Source organism: Ambystoma mexicanum, chromosome 11 (genome assembly GCF_040938575.1).
Source record: "Ambystoma mexicanum isolate Mex_15411 chromosome 11, UKY_AmexF1_1, whole genome shotgun sequence".
Lineage (NCBI taxonomy): Eukaryota > Metazoa > Chordata > Amphibia > Caudata > Ambystomatidae > Ambystoma > Ambystoma mexicanum.
Genome location: NC_090934.1, coordinates 1,384,049,890 through 1,384,071,418, shown reverse-complemented (window position 1 = coordinate 1,384,071,418; position 21,529 = coordinate 1,384,049,890). Strand labels below are relative to the sequence as shown.

General features: G+C 45.4%; 1 protein-coding gene across 1 annotated transcript in view; it reads right to left on the bottom strand.

The window, feature by feature from the left end:
* TM6SF1 (transmembrane 6 superfamily member 1) overlaps positions 1-21,529 on the bottom strand; it is a 411,212-nt gene that overhangs the window by 200,607 nt on the left and 189,076 nt on the right. The window contains exon 3 of the mRNA XM_069624987.1: positions 1,443-1,540. Coding sequence (XP_069481088.1) covers positions 1,443-1,540 — 98 coding nt within the window. The remainder of the gene's footprint in view (positions 1-1,442; positions 1,541-21,529) is intronic.

Genomic DNA, 21,529 nt, shown 5'->3' with positions numbered 1-21,529 from the left:
CTTAGTGCTATTTTGTACAAACCTACGTACAGAAAGAACCCGACTTCTGGGTAATTGGAGCGAGAGTCACCCATCCCTCAATGCTGAGGAGTGGTGGTCTCACATGTTTAGAGGAACGGATCAAAAACTGATACTACCACTGACAACTTTGCTAGCATTAATTGAGAATTGTTTACTGGATTAATGTGGTGGCTCAAAAACCAATGTAGATAACGTGAATGTAATGAAGAGCGATGTATGGTCCCATCCTTTTTGCTTTTCTTTTTAAAGGTTTGTAAATAAACCAATAAAAAAAAAACTAAAAAAAAAAAAAATTATTTGCACAGAAGTTAGCTGTAGTAACTCAGAATTACCCTTCTCTATGCAGTAGTAAGTCAGGTACTCTTGGAAACCTCATTGTGAATCAGCCCCTAAGAATTATTGTTTTCAGAATTCCCGAAAATACCTAATTTGATATGATTTATCAGCATCATTTTATCAATTTTGCATCCTGCTAGGAGGCCATCTATTGCATCAAATCTGCTCCTAACCTCTGTAGCTTCACAACTTGACTTGAGGAACTTACACAGTGTAGAGTTCCTGTTACATGATAGAAAATATTTCAGTTGTCTTAAATTCCAAAAATCCGAGTTCCAGGTCCTACTTTTTCCCCTTAATTCCAATGAAGAGTTTGTTTCAATGAATCAAATAATCAAGTACTGATTTGGGGTTGGAGATGAGGTAGCTCTATCTTAAGTTCCAGGGGCCCCATTACAAGTTTGACGGTAAATCAGTGGTAAATCTGCCCAGCTAATGCCAAATTCAGTTACTGTTACTGCCACTTGGTCCGGCAGAATTACCAGTGAATTACAAGTGGTGGTATGGCAGTGTCGGACCTCATTCATGGAGTTCTTAGGACTCCATGCGGATTTTGGACAAATTACCACTTGTGGTAATTTGGCCGATTTAGCTGTTTTTTGGCATTAAGGCATCAGAGTTACCTCCAGCATTTTGATGGAGGTTTTTCCTCCACCTCACCACCAAAGTTGTAGTACGGCAGTGCGGTAATACAGTGGCAATGGAGTTGCCACTGTAGTACCTTGATTTTTTTCCCACAGCGCTGTACTCTTAATGAGGCCACACAAGTCGTATCTGATTATCTGTGAAGCAAAAACTACATGAATGACAGGAGAATTTTAAATGCTCTATTAGGGTTTAAGTATGTTCTATATAGAATGAGGCTTTAACATGTTTTCAATAATAAAAGAAAGGCTATTTTCTACTTTGGCCACGATAAGTCAGGCAAAGAAACATAACAACAATATCCTTCTCCTTAGGGCACACCATGATAAACAGCTTCCACAGCTAATTAAATGCCCAGGCAGACTTATTGTGATAGCTGGTATTTAGTACATTATCAGCACCCACATTCTCACAAAGCAACATTATAATTGATGAGTTACCTCTTTCAAGTAAACGGTCATGAATCCATCAATAATCCCATCCTGTTCAAGGCCTATGATAAGATCCACAACACTAGTGAATGCAAAAACTGCATAAACTGGGGGGAAAAGAAGGAAGCATTTACACAAATATGAAAGAAATATTAATGCAGAAAACAATACCCTTTAAGCAATGAGCACTGACAAAATGAACCCTTCTTTGTAGCTACAGCACTGCACAAGCAGTTGAAGTGATCACAACAAATTATCAATACACATGCAATGACAAATGAAAGCATGTTTGTGATTATATTTCAACATAGCATCAAAATCACCCTTTCAGTTAATCGTTTTGGCTTGAATTCCTGTTGATATGTTTATTCTGGTTCCCTAGCAGTTGAGTGCACTGCTTTCAGTTACAAGATATGTGTACCTAAATTTGCATAGAATCAGGTAATTAAGGGAGTCATTATTTGGACACTGTGATCTGTTACTAACATTTGACCTCATTACGAGTTTGGCGGACCGGAAATAACGGTACTGGTAAGCTTGCAGGTACCATTGTTTCAGGACCAGCAAACTACAAGTTCTGCGAGTGGGTGCCGTTCAGCCTGCCAGGACTGACTTGATGGGTGGAACGGCACCCGCCCGCAGACCTTGACGGATGCACAGACACTGTTGCACACAGTGCTGGTGCATCCGCCCTCCCCATTCCCATCGAGTCCAATGGGACTCGATGGGAATGGGGATTTTCTTAATTCTGTATTTACTGGCACAGCTACCTCCAGAGTCATAATGAGGCTCAATGTGTAGTTAGGGACATATATGTGTCTTTAACCAAGGGGCCGGGGGAGCAACGGAACACGGTTGAATTCTCTAGTGATGGCCCAAATCCTGAGCAAGCTGTGTCTGCTCGGGTGCTCCATATGCTCCCACTCAAAACCATCTCCATGTCCCCCTCTACTTCCCACCTCTCCTTTCCCACATTTTAAACTTCCACTTACCTGTCAACTTGGCAGGGTCTACTTCTCTGCTCTGGGTCACCCGCTGCAAATGGACTCCACATGCGTCCTTTGCCATTTCAGTGGTGGCCATCTTGGCTGCATACTTTTGCAGCAATAAAATGGATTCCGCTTCCCCCGCGTCACACAAAAAATATCCACCTGGGAATTATTCTGGCCTGCTAATGGCAATAATGTCATCAGTGACAGGCCATATTGTAATTATAAAAGCACGCCACCCATATTAACTCAGGAGGTGGCCATTGCCAGCAAGTAAGGTCTAACACTGAAGGCATTATTGCCTAATTACATTGCAGAGAACTCTTTCCCTTGATTTGCATATTGGTCATGTATGAAACAGAAAAAGCAGAAAGGATTGATTCTTTAAATCCCCAAAGATAACCTAATGATGACTGGTTCCCTAAAAGAGACTTGGGGACTGTCACAACTGGTGGATCAACAGACCAATCGAGACCCTGACAGTGTCGTTTAAAAGGATTTAATTTACAATAAAAGTAAGCCAAATATTTAGTGTATACTGGCTGTAAGAATCGAGGGCAATACAAAAAAGCACAGATAAGCAATTACAGTCCATCTGTCTGTCCCTCTGTACACTCAGGCGCTTCCCGATGGTCATATAAAAGTCACTCATCGACCATCGCACTGTAAATGTCCCCTGCAAGTTCTTTTGTCTTGGCTGATGTGACGAATCCCGGGAATTCATCCCTTCTCCCCAAGGAGGAGCCCCCCAACCGCGTAAGGCTAGGGAGGTGAGCCTGTGATTACTCCTTTAAAAGAAAAATCAACTTTTACTGGGACAAGGAGGACCTCTGATGGAGGAGAGAAGAAAAAACAAACACAGAGAAAGGAATATGGAACTATGCCGGGGAAGTCCCATAGCTAGGTAATTAACAGGGGGAGGGAGACTGGAGAAAGAGAGTGGAAGCCTGTGAGTTACGAATCGGCTCACTAGCTTACACAGAGACAAGGCTGGATGCTTGGCATTGTATGGCCGAGAAGAAGCAAACTGCAAAAGTAGACGCACAGCATCGACAAACCAGATAGAGAAGCCAACACTTACACGAGGCATCCTCACCTAGAGAGAGGGGACCAATGCAAGGGACCAGATTAACACCCTGTACACCACCAAAGAAATTATGCCTGTTATAAATGATTTTACGAGAAATAAAGCCCCAGGCCCTTTTGGGTTGACAGCAGAATTTTACACTGCGTTTGGGGCAGTTCTTGCCCCAAATTTACTGAAGGTCTGGGAAGAGGCCCTTTCAAACGTCTTGTTATATATAAGAGATCCACAGAGAAATCTAGACACCATTATGGAAGACATTACACTCTTTGGGGAATTTTCAGGTTTCTCAGTAAACTAAGACAAGTCGGATGTTTATCCACTAACGGATTGTGGGATGTTTTAACCCACTAGTCTATGCCCTGTAACATCACTGTGCGCTGCCTGCATAAGAAACAACAGAGTGGCCGCCAAAAAGATCTTTGCGCTACAAATCTCTGAAAGTGTGCAGGAAAACCTGAAACATAGGCCGCCAATCCATTTTGCCTATGTCAATGGTAACACAAGAGACCACTGCCAAAACCTATCATTTGGCTGCCCAAAGAGGAAAATGAAAGAGGAAAACCCAGAACTGCTTTAAAAATCCGTTTTTCCTTGGCTGTGGAAAGTGCAAAAATCATGGTTCCCAAACATCACAAAAGATCCAACATCCTTGTTGGGTGTTAAACATCACTTTATTTAAAGAATTCACCTAGGCACAATGTCAGCAGAAGCATATTTTATCAGAAGAAAATCCACATTGAAAGATGCTTGCTTGGAAAAATATATTAAAGATGGGCGCAGTACCGCCGCTCGCCTGTGTCAGAAACTGCTATTTACTTAACCTGTCAGTTTAAACTTGTACATTAAAATCAAAGTATGCAAAAGAAGAGACTTCCCATCCAAAGCAATATAGGGTGAACATTCAATCTCTATGTTTTAAAAAGGCTGGGATTAAGAGATTTGTGGCTATATTTGTAAAAATGGAAATTGTATTTTAGAGAAAGACTATTTTAAACATTGTTTTAAAAGTAATTTAAAGCCTGCCACACTGAGCTTCAAAGACATTCCACAGTTTCTCCCCAAACAAAGGAATCTTCCTTCCTGCTCTCTGCTGAAGAAATGTCAGAGAGGTGTGAAAGGAAATGGGAGGGGACTTTGACCTGTTGCTCTAACAAGAAACAAAAGACTCTCTTGAATGAAAGGAAAGGCAAATGTGGGTGTGACAGAAAACAACTGCCAGAAGGAAGAAGCCTGGGACTGCCTGGCCCAGCCAAACCCTTGGGGGTGGAGACAGACAGTTTTGTTTATTCGGAGAGCACAGAAAATATCTTTTTGAAAAAGACTCATAGCAAAGTGAACAAAATTGGTAAAAATCTGTAAATATAGTGTTGTTAAAATGAAATTTCTGCTCACGTTTTAAAACTACTCTGGAATCTGTGCGATGCTCATAGACAAAACTATCAAAATGTTGACTTGTAGCAGTTGTGATAATGCTAAAAATATGAAACTTCGCAGGATTATGCCCAGATGGTATGTGCATGTATCTGGAAAAATCTGTACAGATCTGACACTGGGTAACCAACCAAAAGCTTGAAAAACTGTCATTTGTGAACCGAAACTCTTAAAAAGATGGGACTTTGATGGATATGTGCCTTATTTAATTTGGGATGTAAATATGTAGCATTAGAAAGTTGGTGATATTGGAAATATGTTTTATATGAAAAATTGATTTTCTGTGTAGGAACAAAGGGGAGGTTTTTCCCTGGATTGTAAATTGCAGCATCAGTATGACATATCATGACACTCTGGTTGCTTCTCAAATCAGGGGAGAGGAAACTCTCTGACCAATCGGATTCCTAGGGGTTGGGCTTAGTATAATCAGCCTACCCACGCCCTGGGGTAATACATAAATAGGGACTGTGGAGGACCTAGAGACACACACACATTAACCCATCAACTGATTTACTGGTGAAGCGCTCTGCAGGAAGAACCCAGACCAAGATTCCAGAACCCAGATCAAGACTCCAGAACTCCAAAAGCAGAAGGCCCAATCCAAAGCTGAACCCTTCTCAGCTGGCCTTTTAAAATCTTGCAACCTGATTTTAACTCCAAACATCCAAGGGGCACAACCAATTCAACAGCCGGGCTGTGCTGGTTTTCTGCTTCTTGCCAAGAACTCTTGTTAGAACCCAGAGATTCAAACCAGTAGAGCAGAGAGGTAACCCAGAACCAACCCATCAGATCTGGAACCAGAGGCCGTGCAGAGACAGAGTGCTGTGCTGAGAGCAGAACTAGGTGCCCTGAATCCTGTCTGGTTGCTAGCAGATTCCAGTCCAAACCTTTGGCCAGATCTTGACGGGCATATTCCAAAACCATAGTTGTGAGTATTTAGCATAGAATTGTCCATAGCCAATCTCTTATCTTTAAGTAATCCTATCCAACCCATTCCAACATATCTAGACTGCATCGTAGAATCTCTTTTGTCTGTCCTGAACCCTTCTCTCATCCATATAATCACGTGATAATTGTAGTGATAAATCATCTTTGCGCTAATATATATTTGCTGAAGAAAGGAAAGCGGTGCAGCGGGCAAAGATCAGACAGATGCGCCTCTGGACTGGTGGCTGTACCGTTGGTATCTCGCATCTTCATAGCCTCCCTTAGTGTTAAGAAATCCTTGTGGTAATCTTCAACAGCGCACCTCTCATTTGAAATCTTGACTCTTTTTGAGAAAAACCAACCTTTACTAAAACCTTCATAACTTCTGAACCATACATGCTAGAAATGAAATTTAAGTTGCATTCTGAAGCTAACATCCCCAGCTTTCAAACGAATCCAAAACCTTATAGTTTTGCTGCAATCGCGCTTTACGCACGTGGAAATGTTGCCGCAAATCTGCATTTGGCTCAATTTTACCACCTATAAAATAGCTATTTCTTTGCATTCAACCTCTGAATTCAGTTTCCAACCCACTAGTTATCCAACCATCATTGCTAGTGTTTACCTGAACCTATCCAAAGCGGCTCTCACTAGTTCTGAATCCAATTTAGCGAATTAAGTCTATTTTTCAGTGTTTTTCCCATTCCTTATAAAACCACATTCAAAAGCATTTGACCTGTTTAAAATCATTCCTGTTTCTCTCTAAGCTTGCTGGGGGAATTGGGATTGAAACTGCATTTGTAGAGTGTTTATTCCTGAAACCTGTTTTCTCTCCTTCCATCTCTATATTGCATATTAAGGGGGGATTGAGTAGTGTCAGGGGGAAAGAGTGATTATATTGCATTTGATTGAATTCATATCAAGTTTTATTTCTGTGCTGCATTAATTTCCTATCCTTGCATTTCATTGAACCCATACAATGTTTATTCTATGCTACGTTATTCTTCTCATCCATACTCCTATTGATTAAAGAGATTGTTGATTGTTGTGACATTACCCAACGCGGATCATTGTATAAATATTAATAAGTGTGATATCTAGATATTGTTCAAATTCATAAAAGTGTGATATATATCTTGTTCAAATCCATCCAATGCATCTTTTAACTTTGAAAAACAACCTACTTCTTGGGTCAGTGAGGCTGGGGGGATTCAAAGAGAGGGGCATGATATAAGGGTACATCGTTCAGAAATAAAAGAACTTTAGACATAAAAATATATAATTAAGGGTTCCAGCTGGGCATCTCACGCTAGACATTGTTTTAAGTGGAGTGCTGGGTTGAAACCACTTACAGATTGGGGGCTCTTTGAGGGATTTCTGAAATTGGATACACCACTTGTGACAGCTTAATACAGTGTGCTAACTGGCAGGGTAAATAAATCCTGTTGGGCTACCACGCTGGGTTACACTGTAAAAGCACCCCTCAAAAGGGAACGCTCTAACGAAACGGTCTGTTTTGCAAAAATAAAAGAAAACTTCTGTAAGTCAGGAAGGAAATCAATATTTCCAGAATGGCGACATTGGTAGAGATCAATATGGCTAGAGAACACCTATTGCGTAAGTTACTTGTGAGAGGTGAATGGACAGAGAAGGATCAGAATGTGTGGTTGCAGGCAATCACACAACAGATCACTGCAACAGGGTTAGATATATGGATGGATCAGGGTCCCTTACATATGGCCCTGAGTTACTATATATGGCCCCTAAGGCAACGGATGAGCAAAACAAGATTGCCAAAATAGCGGCATATCTATATTTATCTATTGGAGCCATACAGGATAAATGTGCTGAAGGCCAAGATCTGGCAAGTAAGCAATTGCAGGCATTAGGAAAGGCCCAAACTGATCTGGACTCTGCTGAGCAGAGGCTACGGAGGAGCCAAGAGTCAGAAAATGAAAGTAGGCAGTATATACTCAAAATAAAAGAGGACCTGGGTATCCTGCAGCAGGAAAAGGCAGAACAGGATACCAGAATTCTGGCCTTGCAGAAGGAGTACCAAGAATGTTTGGTCTCTCTACTGCAGAGCCAGAAAAAATCTGGAGTAACAGATACATTTCAACAGGGCATGCATAGAGCAGGTAGCCACCCTGCAAAGCCAACTAGACAGAGAGAGAAAGAGGAGAGCAATAAATTAATCTTGAAAGACCTGGATACCCAGGCAGAATTTGATGAGGAGCGCCAGAAAGCTAGTTGTTAGGAAACACCTACCTGTAACCCGTACCTCGTCTGTTCCTTCACTCTCCTCACGTAGGAATCTACCGAGGGGCCGTGATATTCTACGTGCCCGGTCCAAGAAAGCATGGTGCGCGACCACTCGTACACCTCGTATGGTGTTCTTCACTGCACGCACCAGTTTCCTGGAACGTAGCCGTTTGCCATGGAAACTGGTGCGGCGTTCAGGATCTCCGGGTCACGTGACCCGTTCCGTCAAGTCACGTGGCAATAGCCTCATAAGCCGCCGGGTCCCGACTCGCTCTGCTTCTAATTAAGCATCTGACGGATTTTGCCTCGATTCTGTATTTCTGATGTTGACCTCGGATTACGCCTTTTGACTACTCTTCTCTGTCTAGCCCTTGTCTGTCCTTGTTATTTTCTTGATTCCTGCTGAACCTACGCTACGTTACCTGGACTGCTTCTTGTATTCCTTTTGGTTCTATGGTTTAACAGTTACCAAACCTCGGCCTGCTCCACGGATTTCTCTTGTGGTTTGCCCATGCCGGATACTTGCCTACGGATTTCATTCATTCTGTCTAACTGAACGGATTTCTGAATCTCTGACCACAGGATCCAGCTATTCTCTGGTTCTAGGAGCTGAAACCCTACCTTCATTCTGTGTTGTCATCCACTCTACGGTCCCTTCAATAGGCGTCCTTGTGCCGTCGGGTCCGGTGGCGCACTTGGGACTAGAGACTCGCCACCCCAGGGTAGGTGTCCTCGTGCCGTCGGGTCCAGTGGCGCACCTGGGACTAGAGACTCGCCACTTTAGGGTAGGCGTCCTCGTGTCATCGGGTCCAGCGCCTTCCCTGGAACCAGAGACACGCCACCTCAAGAAAGAAGTTCTAGTAACCTCGAGAAGGAGTTTTTTTCTCATTTCTTCAACACAGTGCGCTAAGGAACTTCTACGCATTCTTATTTGGTAAGTCTGCTTGCTTTCCCCTCATATCGTTTCTTTCTCACTGTCACTCGATACTCACTTCTGAAATATCTATTGCAGTGATCACCTCCTACTTGAACTACCAGCATTACCTTGGCTCCTCTGCATTTTCACGCTCTTTCTAGGTTAGTTGTTGGTTCTTTCCGTTGCTTCATATTCTAAGAGGGAGTTACTTTGGTATAGTTACTATTGGTCTTTTCCTGCAGGGGACTACCCGTTCTGGTGTTTGCTTCGGAGGTCTTCTGGTACACCCTTTTCTGCGCCAAATCGAGACTGAGGTCCATCTTCTGTTTAATACCCTTCCTAGATTGTTCTAGTATATTATACTTTCGGGAAGTGTATTATTCTGAAGACTCTACGGCTACACTACGGGATCAAGAGCCATAGAAGTCTGACAGAATCAGAAGCCTGTCATGGATCTCAGTGAAAATCTTGCGTGAATCATGCAACTGGTGGCAGATTTACGTACTGATATGGCGGCTGCTCATAACGTCACACAATGGCGTATGGATGAACTTCAGGCAGCCATACCCACCACCAGTCCCGCGGTCGCTGGGACATCTGGAGCAGCTACTCCTGGCCCAGCGCCTATAAGCCAAGGACAGGGGCCGGTGTACTTAACAGCGCAGTTTCCTCTGGCTCCACCTGAAAGGTTCATGCGGGATCCTAAGGTGTTTAGGACGTTTGTAAATCAATGTTCTTTACATTGTTTATGTCGTCCGAATTCATTTCCGGACTCAACAACCAAGGCTGCATTTGTTCTCTCTCATCTTGGTGGCACTGTGGCAGCTTGGGCTAACCCTTTACTTGAGGAAGGGAGTCATATGTTGTATGACTGCAACGCGCTCATGTCAGCGATGAGTCGAGTCTTTGACACTAGATACAAGTCACAAGCCACTGACTTAGAACTATTGAATCTTGCCCAAGGGGATGCTCCTTTGTTTACCTATCTAGCTAAGTTCAATCAGTTGTCGGCCGAAACAAATTGGCCAGAAGAGAAGAAATCCTCTGTGTTTTACAAGGGTTTATCCGATTCTTTAAAGGACATTTTGTCCACGGTTCCTGTCCTGCCCACTGCTTTTCCTGATCTTCTTGATTTGGTTTTACAAATAGATGCTAGGCGTTCTGAGCAGAAGGGGAGAAGAAAACACATGTCCCTGTACCAGTACAAGCCCCAGTTACTGCAGTTGCAGGTCCTGAGCCCATGCAGATCGGCGCAGTTAGAGCTCCTTTGACTCCTGACGAGAGGGAGCGGCGTAAAAGAGACAATCTGTGTTTTTATTGTGGCTCTCCCGACCATATACTACAGCTTTGTCCACGTAAACCAAAGAAACAGGGAAACGCGAAAGCCCGGCAATAGAAGGGGTCCGCTTGCCGTGTTCAAATCATGAGCTCTCGGTGACCTTTACTATTCCGGTCCAGCTGACACAGCCCAATGGTTCTGCATGTGCAGTTAAGGCTGTGGTCGACTCTGGTGCCACAGGAAATTATGTGGATACGGAATACGTTCGGAATCTAGGTATCCCTTTGGTCTCTAAGTCTAGACCAGAACATGTTAATGCTGTTAGCGGTTAAACAAACAATTCCTTTGTATATGTGTACCGACTCAGGTCACAGTGAAACCATTGTATTTGACGTTATCGCAGCCCCACAGTTCAGGGTCATCCTGGGTTTACCATGGTTGGTTCAACACAACCCTAATATCAATTGGCAGTCTGGAGATGTGTTTTTTTATTCTACATTTTGTGAGGAGAACTGTATGTCTCCCTCACCTATCCCTGCTAATCCGTGCCGCCCTCTTCTCAGTACGGCTTCGGTGGTAGGTGCTGTTTTGATGACTGGTCTGCCGGACCTCTATGCCTCATATCGAGACGTGTTTGATCCCATCGGAGCATAAATATTACCACCTCATTGCCCGTATGATTGCCCAATTTATCTGGTCCCAGGAGCTAAACTGCCCTCACGTCGGGTTTATTCGCTTACAGTTAAGGAAGATGCCTTTTTGAAGGAATACATACAGAAATCCCTGAAATCTGGGTTTATTCGTCCTTCTAGTTCCCCTGCGGCCTCTCCAATGTTCTTTGTACCCAAGAAAGAAGGAGACTTGAGACCATGTATAGATTATCGGGAGTTAAATGCAGTCACTGTAAGAAACCAGTACCCAATACCACTGATCTCTGTCCTACTCGACCAACTTGGGTCATCACAAATCTTTACCAAGTTGGATCTATGAAGTGCATATAATCTTGTAAGAATCCGCCAGGGGGACGAGTGGAAGACAGCCTTTAAAACACGCTATGCCTTATTTGAGTACTGTGTAATGCCCTTTGGGCTATGTAATGCGCCTGCAACTTTCCAACATTTCATTAACGACGTTTTCAGGCACATGTTGGATGTCTACGTGGTCATTTATTTAGACGATATTCTTGTATTGTCACCTGATTTTGAATCCCATGTCCACCATGTACGTTCTGTTTTGCAGTGACTCAGGGATAGTCGCTTATATGCAAAACTTGAGAAGTGTATTTTCCATACCTCCTTGGTTGAATTCTTGGGGTATGTCATTACCAATAAAGGCATTAAGATGAGTAATGCCAAGGTTCAGGTGGTTCTGGACTGGCCAGTTCCAAAAAATCTGAAGTCCTTGCAATCTTTCCTAGGATTCTTGAATTTCTATAGATGTTTTATACGTTCTTTTTCTACCATTGTTGCCCCATTGACTGCTTTGACAAATAGCAAGCAACGTTTTGAGTGGAACGAGGCGGCTCAGGAAGCTTTTGACTTTTTGAAGAAAGCCTTCACCACTGCCCCGATTCTTCAACATCCAGATCGCAATCTACCTTTCATAGTGGAGGCCGATGCCTCGGATGTAGCACTCGGTGCTATTCTTTCACAAGCTTGTCGTGACTCCGGTATTCTGCATCCAGTCGCTTTCCATTCTCGTAAGTTGAGTTCTTATGAGAAAAACTATTCTGTTACGGAAAAGGAACTTCTTGCTTTTAGAGATGTTTTCTTTGTTTGACGACATCATCTATTGGGTACTTCCTCACCTGTTCAAGTTTTTACTGATCACAGGAATCTTGTGGCCCTACGTTCTGTGAAGTGCAATACTGCTCGCCATGCTAGATGGCATGAATTCTTTTCTACCTACAACTTTGTTATAACCTATCGTCCAGGTCCGCTGCATTCCAAGGCGGATGCGTTATCTCGCATACATGAAACGAATCCACATACCGACGTGGAAAGCAAATTTGTGCTCCCCCACCAAGTAGTCTGTGGATGCATCTTGCAACCCTCGATGAAAACTATGTTGCAGGACTGGGTGCGTTCTGACCCCCCGGAGTTTAGGGATTATAACATGGATTTAGTGCAAGACTTGCCCTATGTTCAAGGTCGTCTTTACTTGCCTGACACCGCTATTCGCACTAAATCTATGGCTTGGTGTCATGATTCTAAGGTGGCAGCTCATCCGGGCGTCCGGAAAACCTTGGACCTCCTTAGAAGGTGGTGTTGGTGGCCCTCCATGAGCAAAGACGTGCATACCTACACAACTGCCTGTGCCATCTGTGCTCAAGGAAAATCTTCTCATAGCAAGCCCATGGGTCTTCTTCGTCCTCTTCCAATTCCTGACGTACCCTGGACCATGATCTCAATGGATTTTATTGTTGAACTACCCGCTATTAGGGGTTATGACCCTCTCTGGATCGTAATTGACTATTTTATGAAAATGGCCCGCTTTGTACCTTGTAGAGGTCTACCTTCGGCTCCGGTCTTGGTGGATTTATTCCTCCAGAATGTATTCCGTTCTTATGGATTGCCTACTGTTCTAATATCTGACAGGGGGACGCAATTCACCTCCAAGTTCTGGAGAGCTGTCACTTCCGCTCTGGGTATTGACGACAGGTTTTCCACGGCCTATCATCCACAAACGGACGGACAAACCGAAAGGCTTAATGCTACCCGAGAGCAATACCTTTGTTGTCTTACATTGCAATATCATGGCACCTGCTCTCAATTCTGGGTATGGCAGAGTTTGCCTATAATAATTCTCTGCATAATTCTATCCAGTCATCTCCTTTACATGCTCTGTATGGCTTTCATCCCCGGTCCATTCCATTGTCGCCAGTTCTCCCATTAGTCACTCCTGCAGCTTCTGTTTGTATCCGTGATCTGGTTAAGTTGCGTGACAATGTCAAACAACACTTACTTCACGCACAGACCAGAGCCAAGACCTTGGCATATACTCACCGGTCTCCTTCTCCCGTGTATTTAGTAGGTTTGAAGGTCTGGTTGTCCACCAAACATTTGAAAATGCCAGGCCGGAAGTCTCTTCAGCCTCGTTTTGTGGGTCCATTTTCAGTTGTGGAGGTGCTCAATCCTGTGGCCGTTCGTCTACAGCTTCCAGTACAGTGGAAGGTTCATCCTGTCTTCCATGTGTCTCTGATTAAGCCTTGTACCTCTTTGATGCCTATGTCTATGCAACCTTGTCCTAGAGTGGTGGCGGGTTCTCCTGAATACGAGGTTTGGAGAATATTGGACACCAGGGTTTCCAGGGGAGTGCGGCAATATCTGATTGACTGGGTTGGCTATGGTCCAGAGGATCACTCCTGGGAACCTGTAGATAATGTCCATGCTCCGAGACTCGTCTCTGAATTCTGGGCTGCCAGGAGGGTTGGGCGTTCTTTGGGGAAGGGTACTGTTAGGAAACACCCACCTGTAACCCGTACCTCGTCAGTTCCTTCTCTCTCCTCACGTAGGAATCTACCGAGGGGCCGTGATATTCTACGTGCCCGGTCCAGGAAAGCACGGTGCGTGACCACTCGTACACCTCGTAGGGTGTTCCTCACTGCACGCACCAGTTTCCTGGAACGTAGCTGTTTGCCATGGAAACTGGTGCGGCGTTCAGAATCTCTGGGTCATGTCACCCGTTCTGTCAAGTCACGTGGCAATAGCCTCATAAGCCGCCTGGTCCCGACTCACGGTGCTTCTGATTAAGCATCTGACGGATTTTTCCTCGATTCTGTATTTCTGATATTGACCTCGGATTACGCCTTTTGACTACTCTTCTCTGTCTAGCCCTTGCTGTCCTTGTTATTTTCTTGATTCCTGCTGAACCTACGCTACGTTACCTGGACTGCTTCTTGTATTCTTTTGATTCTATGGTTTAACGGTTGCCAGACCTCAGCCTGCTCCATGGATTTCTCTTGTGTTTTGCCCATGCCGGATATTTGCCTACGGATTTCATTCATTCTGTCTACCTGAACAGATCTCTGAATCTCTGACCACAGGATCCAGCTATTCTCTGGTTCTAGGAGCTGAAACCCTACCTTCATTCTGTGTTGTCATCCACTCTACGGTCCCTTCAATAGGCGTCCTTGTGCCGTCGGGTCCGGTGGCGCACTTGGGACTAGAGACTCGCCACCCCAGGGTAGGCATCCTCGTGTCATCGGGTCCAGCGCCTTCCCTGGAACCAGAGACACGCCACCTCAAGAAAGAAGTTCTAGTGACCTTGAGAAGGAGTTTTTTTCTCATTTCTTCAACACAGTGCGCTAAGGAACCCTCATATCATTTGTTTCTCACTGTCACTCGATACTCACTTCTGAAATATCTATTGCAGTGATCACCTCCTACTTGAACTACCAGCATTACCTTGGCTCCTCTGCATTTTCACGCTCTTTCCAGGTTAGTTGTTGGTTCTTTCCGTTGCTTCATGTTCTAAGAGGGAGTTACTTTGGTATAGTTACTATTTCCTGCAGGGGAATACCCGTTCGCTTCGGAGGTCTTCTGGTACATCCTTTTCCGTGCCAAATCGAGACTGAGGTCCATCTTCTGTTTAATACCCTTCCTAGATTGTTCTAGTATATTATACTTTCGGGAAGTGTTTTATTCTGAAGACTCTACGGCTACACTACGGGATCAAGAGCCATAGAAGTCTGACACTGGTGCACTTCAAAGACAGAGGGACGACCTGGCGGCACAGAGGCAGGCTCTTGCTCAGGAAAGGGACACCTTAGGCCATGAAGTCTGTCACTTAAAAGAAAATGTAGAAGAAAATCACCTGGCCCTTCGGGGACTGGGTGACCTTCAAAAAGAGCATGAAAGATTGTTAGAGCACACCAGGAGGGTGGAAGAGGCTCTAGCAAGGAAGGACCAGGCCAGTATGGACAGGACTCAGGAGGTAACCCTACTGCAGCAAAGACTGGCCCAGTACTCAAAAACAACCCAGGAAGCACAGAGAGAAAATGAGGCTCTCTGTGAGAAAAATGACAGGCTCCACAGGCAGGTAGCCATGCAAGAGAGATTGATAGAAACTAGTAAGGCCTTGATTGAGGAACAGAAATCTCAGGTTCTTGCATGGCAACAGGGAGCAGGGGCTGATAGAGATGAGCTTCGCTGGGAAAGGGAAACACCTGAGCATAACCTCAGGAACCCTAGTACCAGAGGCCTTCACCTCTTCCAGTCCCTGGACTATGCCACCCCCATGTCCACCGGCGCACATGATCCCAGGGCCACGGGGATGGCAGATTTCAATCCAATCAGAAATATGGGGCTCATAGACCAGCACCTCCCAGGAATGGAGGGGCGGGCATCTGGGTATGGGTACCCAAGTACTGTGAAATTTAGTGGGGAACTCTATGAGAGTAGGCCCACTAAGGGCATCCTGAAAACCTCTGCCCAGCTAGGACAGTGTGGGGTGAGGGGGACCCATCAAATCTTGGGAGCAAGGAGGAATCAGAAGACTCCTCTGAGCGCCCCAGGACACAGGAGACTAGGTCCCGACATTCTGCCAGCCATTCCCAGGCTCGCAGAATATGGGAGAACCTAGACCTAGAAGACCAAACGGGCACCTCTGGCAGCAGTGCCTATGAGTCAGAGGAGGAGTGGACCAGGGTTACCCGAACTAAGAAGGCCAATAAGGCGAAAAGGTCCTTGCTTAAGGACCCCTTAAAACAGATCAAAGCGAAAAGGAGCGTCATCACGCCTTATCATAAGAACGCTAAGTATTCTGTTTGGGAGCACTTAGAGCTCTTTGAGCAGATGATGGAAACTTTCCATTTGAGGGACAGCAGTAGCTGTATTCAGTATGTGAAATGGACCTTCTCACCAGAATACTCCAGCTTCTTTGCGGGGCTAGAGGACCAAAATCATTCTAGATGGTCCACCTATAGGGCGGCCATCTTGAAGCATTTTTCTGTACATAGAAATCCGCAGGAGGCTCGCATGGCAGCCTACAACTTGCAATGTGGGGAGGATCAGGCCCCACAAGAATGTGTGCAGGAATTAAAGCGTGCCTTTGTGCAGACCACTAAAAGGGTGCGCACGGACAGCAAAGAATTTGTCAATACTTTTTTCCACGATTTTCATGAGAAAAGATCACTAGACTGGGTCATTGAACAGGCCACCTGAATTTATGAGTTGCAAAAGCCCATAGAAAATAAGAATAATCCTAAAAAACCCAAACCAACCAACACCCCTGCTGATGCTAAGGTGGCAGAGGTCAAGGTTGCCCCCATTTTAGATTTGGAGATGGGGGTCTAAAAACCCACTTGCACAAAATCAGAGCAATCCCAAGCCCAAAAGGCTCTCGGGCCAGTCACAGACTGGGAGCCAAGGAGGTAGTCCCAAAATGGGATCCCTCACTCCCCTGACTACATAAATCCCCGCTACAAGGGGACCCGACCCATCCTGGGTTATGTGTGGACTCCTCCTGCCCAAGGGGGGAGATCCAACCAAGCACCAGCTAACCCAGGGAACTTCCCTCCTCACTTCCCCCAGGAGGGCAGAAATTCCCCAAATCCTGGACAGAACTTTTTCCCCAGGTACCCACAAAAGTTTCAACCCCAAAGTCATCCATCCTTCTTTCCCCACTTTCCTGAGCCCTGACAACCTAATCCGGGAGAGGGGAGGCCAAGGGTGGAGGGGTACCCAAATCTTCCCAACCCGGGGTATTTTCAGAGAAGGGATAGCTACCCTTCCCGGGATCAGCCCAGGGGAGACAACAGGACCCTGTATCAGCCTGAGCGTGTGTCACAATTAGAGCGCCAGGTCCAAAACATGGCACAGGATCTGGGCCGCATGCTGAGGGCTCAGCAGAACCCTCAGATGAGCATGCCAGCGCAGAATGCACCAAACTCCGGACCAGGTGCTCCAGAACAATGACGGGGGCAGAATCCCGACAACCCACCGGTTCCCAGGGAGGAGGCACAAGGGGAAGGGGGTGTAAAGCCTTGGAGGAAGCTTCCTTCCCCACTTGTAAAAAGCCCCTGGAAACCATGGAAATCTCCTGCCCTTGAAAGTCTGCCACCCAAGGAGCAGAGAGTTGGTAGGAGAAACAAAGAACCAAAACAGACCCATTTTGTAGAGGAGGTACAGATCTTCCAATTAGAAGGAGAGGGATCCTCAGAGGATCCTCGGAGGATCCTGGGAAAAGGATCTTCTCCTTCAAAGATGGGGGAACTCCTCCCAAAGAAAGATGGCTCCCAAAGGATTCAAACACAAACTGGGGAGATGTGGGGACTGAGCTAGCGCCGCCCATCATCCACCCCCAGAAACAACATGAAAATCCCCTGGTTCAAACCCATCCTGGTGACTGCCTCCAAAAAGGGGGGGCAGAACCAGGGTAACCCAAAACTTCTCCCATATCTAGTTGCTACCTTGTCTTTTCAGATTCCCAAGACTCTCCACAGAATTCTGCCCAAATCACCTCCTTATCAGTGTCCAAAACAAGAAAACTAACCCACCAGTTGTCCAAAAATGTACATTATCTGTGCCCCCTTGCGGAGAAGGAGGGAAGATTCTATGCCCTGGTACAAATACAGGGGCAGGGTACAATTTTGGCACTGGTGGACACTGGATCCCAAGCTACCCTTATATCCAGAAAGGCCTTTGATAAACTGAATTGAGGAAGGAGGGAGAATTACCAAATTCCTCTCACCCTTCTTCCTGGACAACTTCAGAACTTTGACAGGAAGGGAATTCCTGTCGAGGGGACTGCAGATTTGGACATTAAAATTGGGCGACACAAGGTGAAGCACCCGGTCATAGTTGTGACTCCAGAGGGCATCCCTTGTTTACCAGGGAGTGACCTCCTGCAAAGGTTGTCACCCCTAATAGATTGTGTAAACAAGGTCCTCTGGACCCAGACTAGCCGACCGATAAAATTAAAACGGAGTGTCAACCATGTTAGTTTAAATGGCACCTGCCACATGGTTGAACAAAAACCTGACCAAGTAGAATTTTACTTCCAGAACAACTAAATCCCAGATGTGGCAGTAATAGCAGTAGGACAACAAACTGGCGATGGGGGTCCTCTCTATTTCTGAAAATCAACCTTCCTTCCAGTTTAAGGTGGCATTCCACACTGGAAGGAAACACTCTGAAATTCTTTACTAATCCACAATCAGACATTTTGTCAGACTCCTGTAGGAATCCCCCACACTCCTCCTCACCTGTTTCCTCTATGGAAATGTCCAATGTTTCTGATGCCTTCTTTCTTCGCGGTTTCCTCTGTTCAATAAGCTTCTTCTCTTTCTTCTGATGAAGATAAGGACGTGCTCCCTCGGAGGCCACCTTGACTGGGAGTCGTAAACCAGACCAGGTGAACCCCAGGGAGCAGGACCCAAACGTATCAGGGAAAAAGCCTCTTGGCTGAATAAACCTTGGTAGATGGAGTATGGGAGTTGGTTCCAAATGCTATCTTGCGACGGAGTTGCTTGGTATTGTGATAATCCAGATCTTGCTAAGTAATGAGGAACTCTGGGAATCGTAGTCCCGCCGGAAGAGAAGTCTGCTGACAGCGTTCTCCGTAACAACCCGGTCTTGGTAAGTAATGAAGAACTCTGGGATTTGTAGTCGCACAAAAGGGTAAGTTCTGGGCTAGTCTTCACATAATTTGTAGAATGCAAGGAAGCTAGCGGTAAGTACAGTATGATAGGAGGCTAATGGTAAGAATAGTATGATTGGAGGTTAGCGGTAAGAGGGAAAAGAGCCTTACAGTAGGATACCAAAAAGGAAAAATAAGCAGAATTTAGTAGCTCCGATGAGGTGGAGGAATACCGGAGCCGAGGAATAGAAAAGAAATGAAAGTAAAGAAGAGTTTTCTCGTGGACGCCGGTCTGCGAGGCAAACACAGAGTAAAGATGTCACGAGGAACAGAAATTCAGTGCGGCGAAGGAAGAACGCTGTGCAAGGCAAGAAGTAGGTCTCCGAAGACGTAGGGCTACGGAGACGGAAAGAAAAGAAAAGGAAACAACTGAGAAAAGTAAGGGAGAAAACGTGAAAAGTAAGCAAGACGAAATTAAAGGTAAGCAAACCATAATACCTTAAGGGTTGAAATAATCACCCAAGTGCACGGAGGAAAGTACAGAGCATTGGGAGAACTGAACAGAGAAGGAAGTAGTAGCGGAGCCTTGAACTGTAGAAGCAAGTCGCTGGAACAACACAGAAGCTCTGAGTGGGAACCATAGATGATACAACGCAAGGATTGTATCCAGATCCCTGTACATAAACAGTCGGCAGCCATCTTGGAAATAGACTAGAGCGTTACTGTGGGACTCTGAACCACCATATTAGGTGTACTTCCATTTCTGCCAGCACTTCCATGGGCGGTGCATGACACATTCCTACTCCTATAGTCCGGCAAGATGAGAAATCAGCTCAAAGCCTGGCTGATATTCAGCAAATTGGAGAGTAGTTGTTCATCCCTGTTCAGTTAAATGAAGGGAAGGACTCTGTTCTCGCCCGAGTGTGTGTGAGCAACGGTAAGAGCTTCATCAGCAAAGCCATGTTACGCAAACTCCCAAAAGATCCAGCCATTCCCACATTTAAACTCATAGACAAATGGGAAATGAATCTGGAAACACCCAATTCCAAACATCTCCTGCCAAGCAGGTGTATGCTCAAAATCTCCATAGGCAACAAGAGCATAGTCCATAATTGTTGGGTCGTGCGAGACTTCACTGCCGCCTTTTACTTAGGCAGTGACATTCTCAATCGCTTTGCCATTAGTTTGGACCTAATAAACTTCAAAGCTTGGTCCCGATTAGCGGATAATCCCATGGGCTTTGATGACCCAGAGAAAGCATTTAGGTCAGCTCAACTGCTGCCTTTGAAATTCAGATTGGAGAGGAAGTCACCATCCCAGAAAGGACCCGACAATTCTCCCTGGAAGTGAAAGTTAAAAGAGGACAGAAATTGAAAAACCCTGATGCCTGTATTCATCTAAATGCTTCTCTCCAACAGCAAGGGTTGGGGGTAAACCCAACACCACTAGTCAACATAGAACATGACACCATTCCAATAGAGGTGGATAACAGCGACTTAAAGAGTATCACTCTAGCTGCAGGCACCATTATTGGAATGGCGGTTGATGACCGACATGTTTCCATAGATTTAGGCAATTAACTGTTAGGACCAATCCCCAAGGACTGTGTTCACAGTGACAGTGATGACAACACAACACCAGACAGGATCTTTTCCCGGCATGGGGGGAACTTCCTGGTGTACACTTCCTGCCCTTATGGTAAGGAGGATGTGACCTGTGACTTCAGGAGGGATGAGGTGATTTTCCAGGTCCATGAGGGCTGCCTTTCCCACCTGAAGCCACCGGTCCAGATCAGCACTTTGACCAGGGACTTCTCCACCCAGCTGGAGGAGGCCACTGAGATAGCAAATCCAGAAGTCTTTCCAGGCTTCAGGCAGATGGTTGAAGAGAGAGTCAACCTAGCTGATGCCTATGAGACTCTGGAGCAAAGGCAAACATAGAAACAAGTTTTCTTGGATTTTCAAGATCTCTTTGCGGTGGACTCATATGACTGTGGCCGCACCGACATCCACACAACAACAATTCCCACAGACCCTGGCATGAGTCCAGTGTTTGTGAAGCAATATATATTTTTTTTTTTTCTTTTTTTTTTAAAACTTTTATTTTTGGCGGCAGAGGTAGCACGGTACACACATCCAGGCAACAATCACAATTTAGACGGTATAAGATGAAGCAATACATGAAGCATAGTACATTGGTGGTAATAGCGTCAGACAATAGACATAAGGGAATCATGCAGGTATGGGTTCATGTAGTAAGAATGGTCACTGAAGGAGTGGGGGACGAAACAGAGCTGGAGGTGCCCTCCCCTTGACAGTTCAGGTATGAGTTGAACTCCGTCCAGATGTTTCTGGGACGAGAGGTGGCGGGGAGCATAGATATAAATTCCTCCTCACAGTTGCGCGACCAAGTTAGCATGTGAAGCCATTTCTGGTGGGTCGGGGGGAAGGGACTTTTCCAGCTCTGAAGAATGCATTTCTTGGCTATCATACAACCAATATTAAGGAATCTAGCCGAGCCCCTGGTGTCCCCTGTTTTCCAGGCACCAAATAGGACAGCCAGCGGGTCGGGGTCAATTACAGTGTCAGTGATGGCCGTGAGTGTTTCTAGGATACTTTCCCAAAA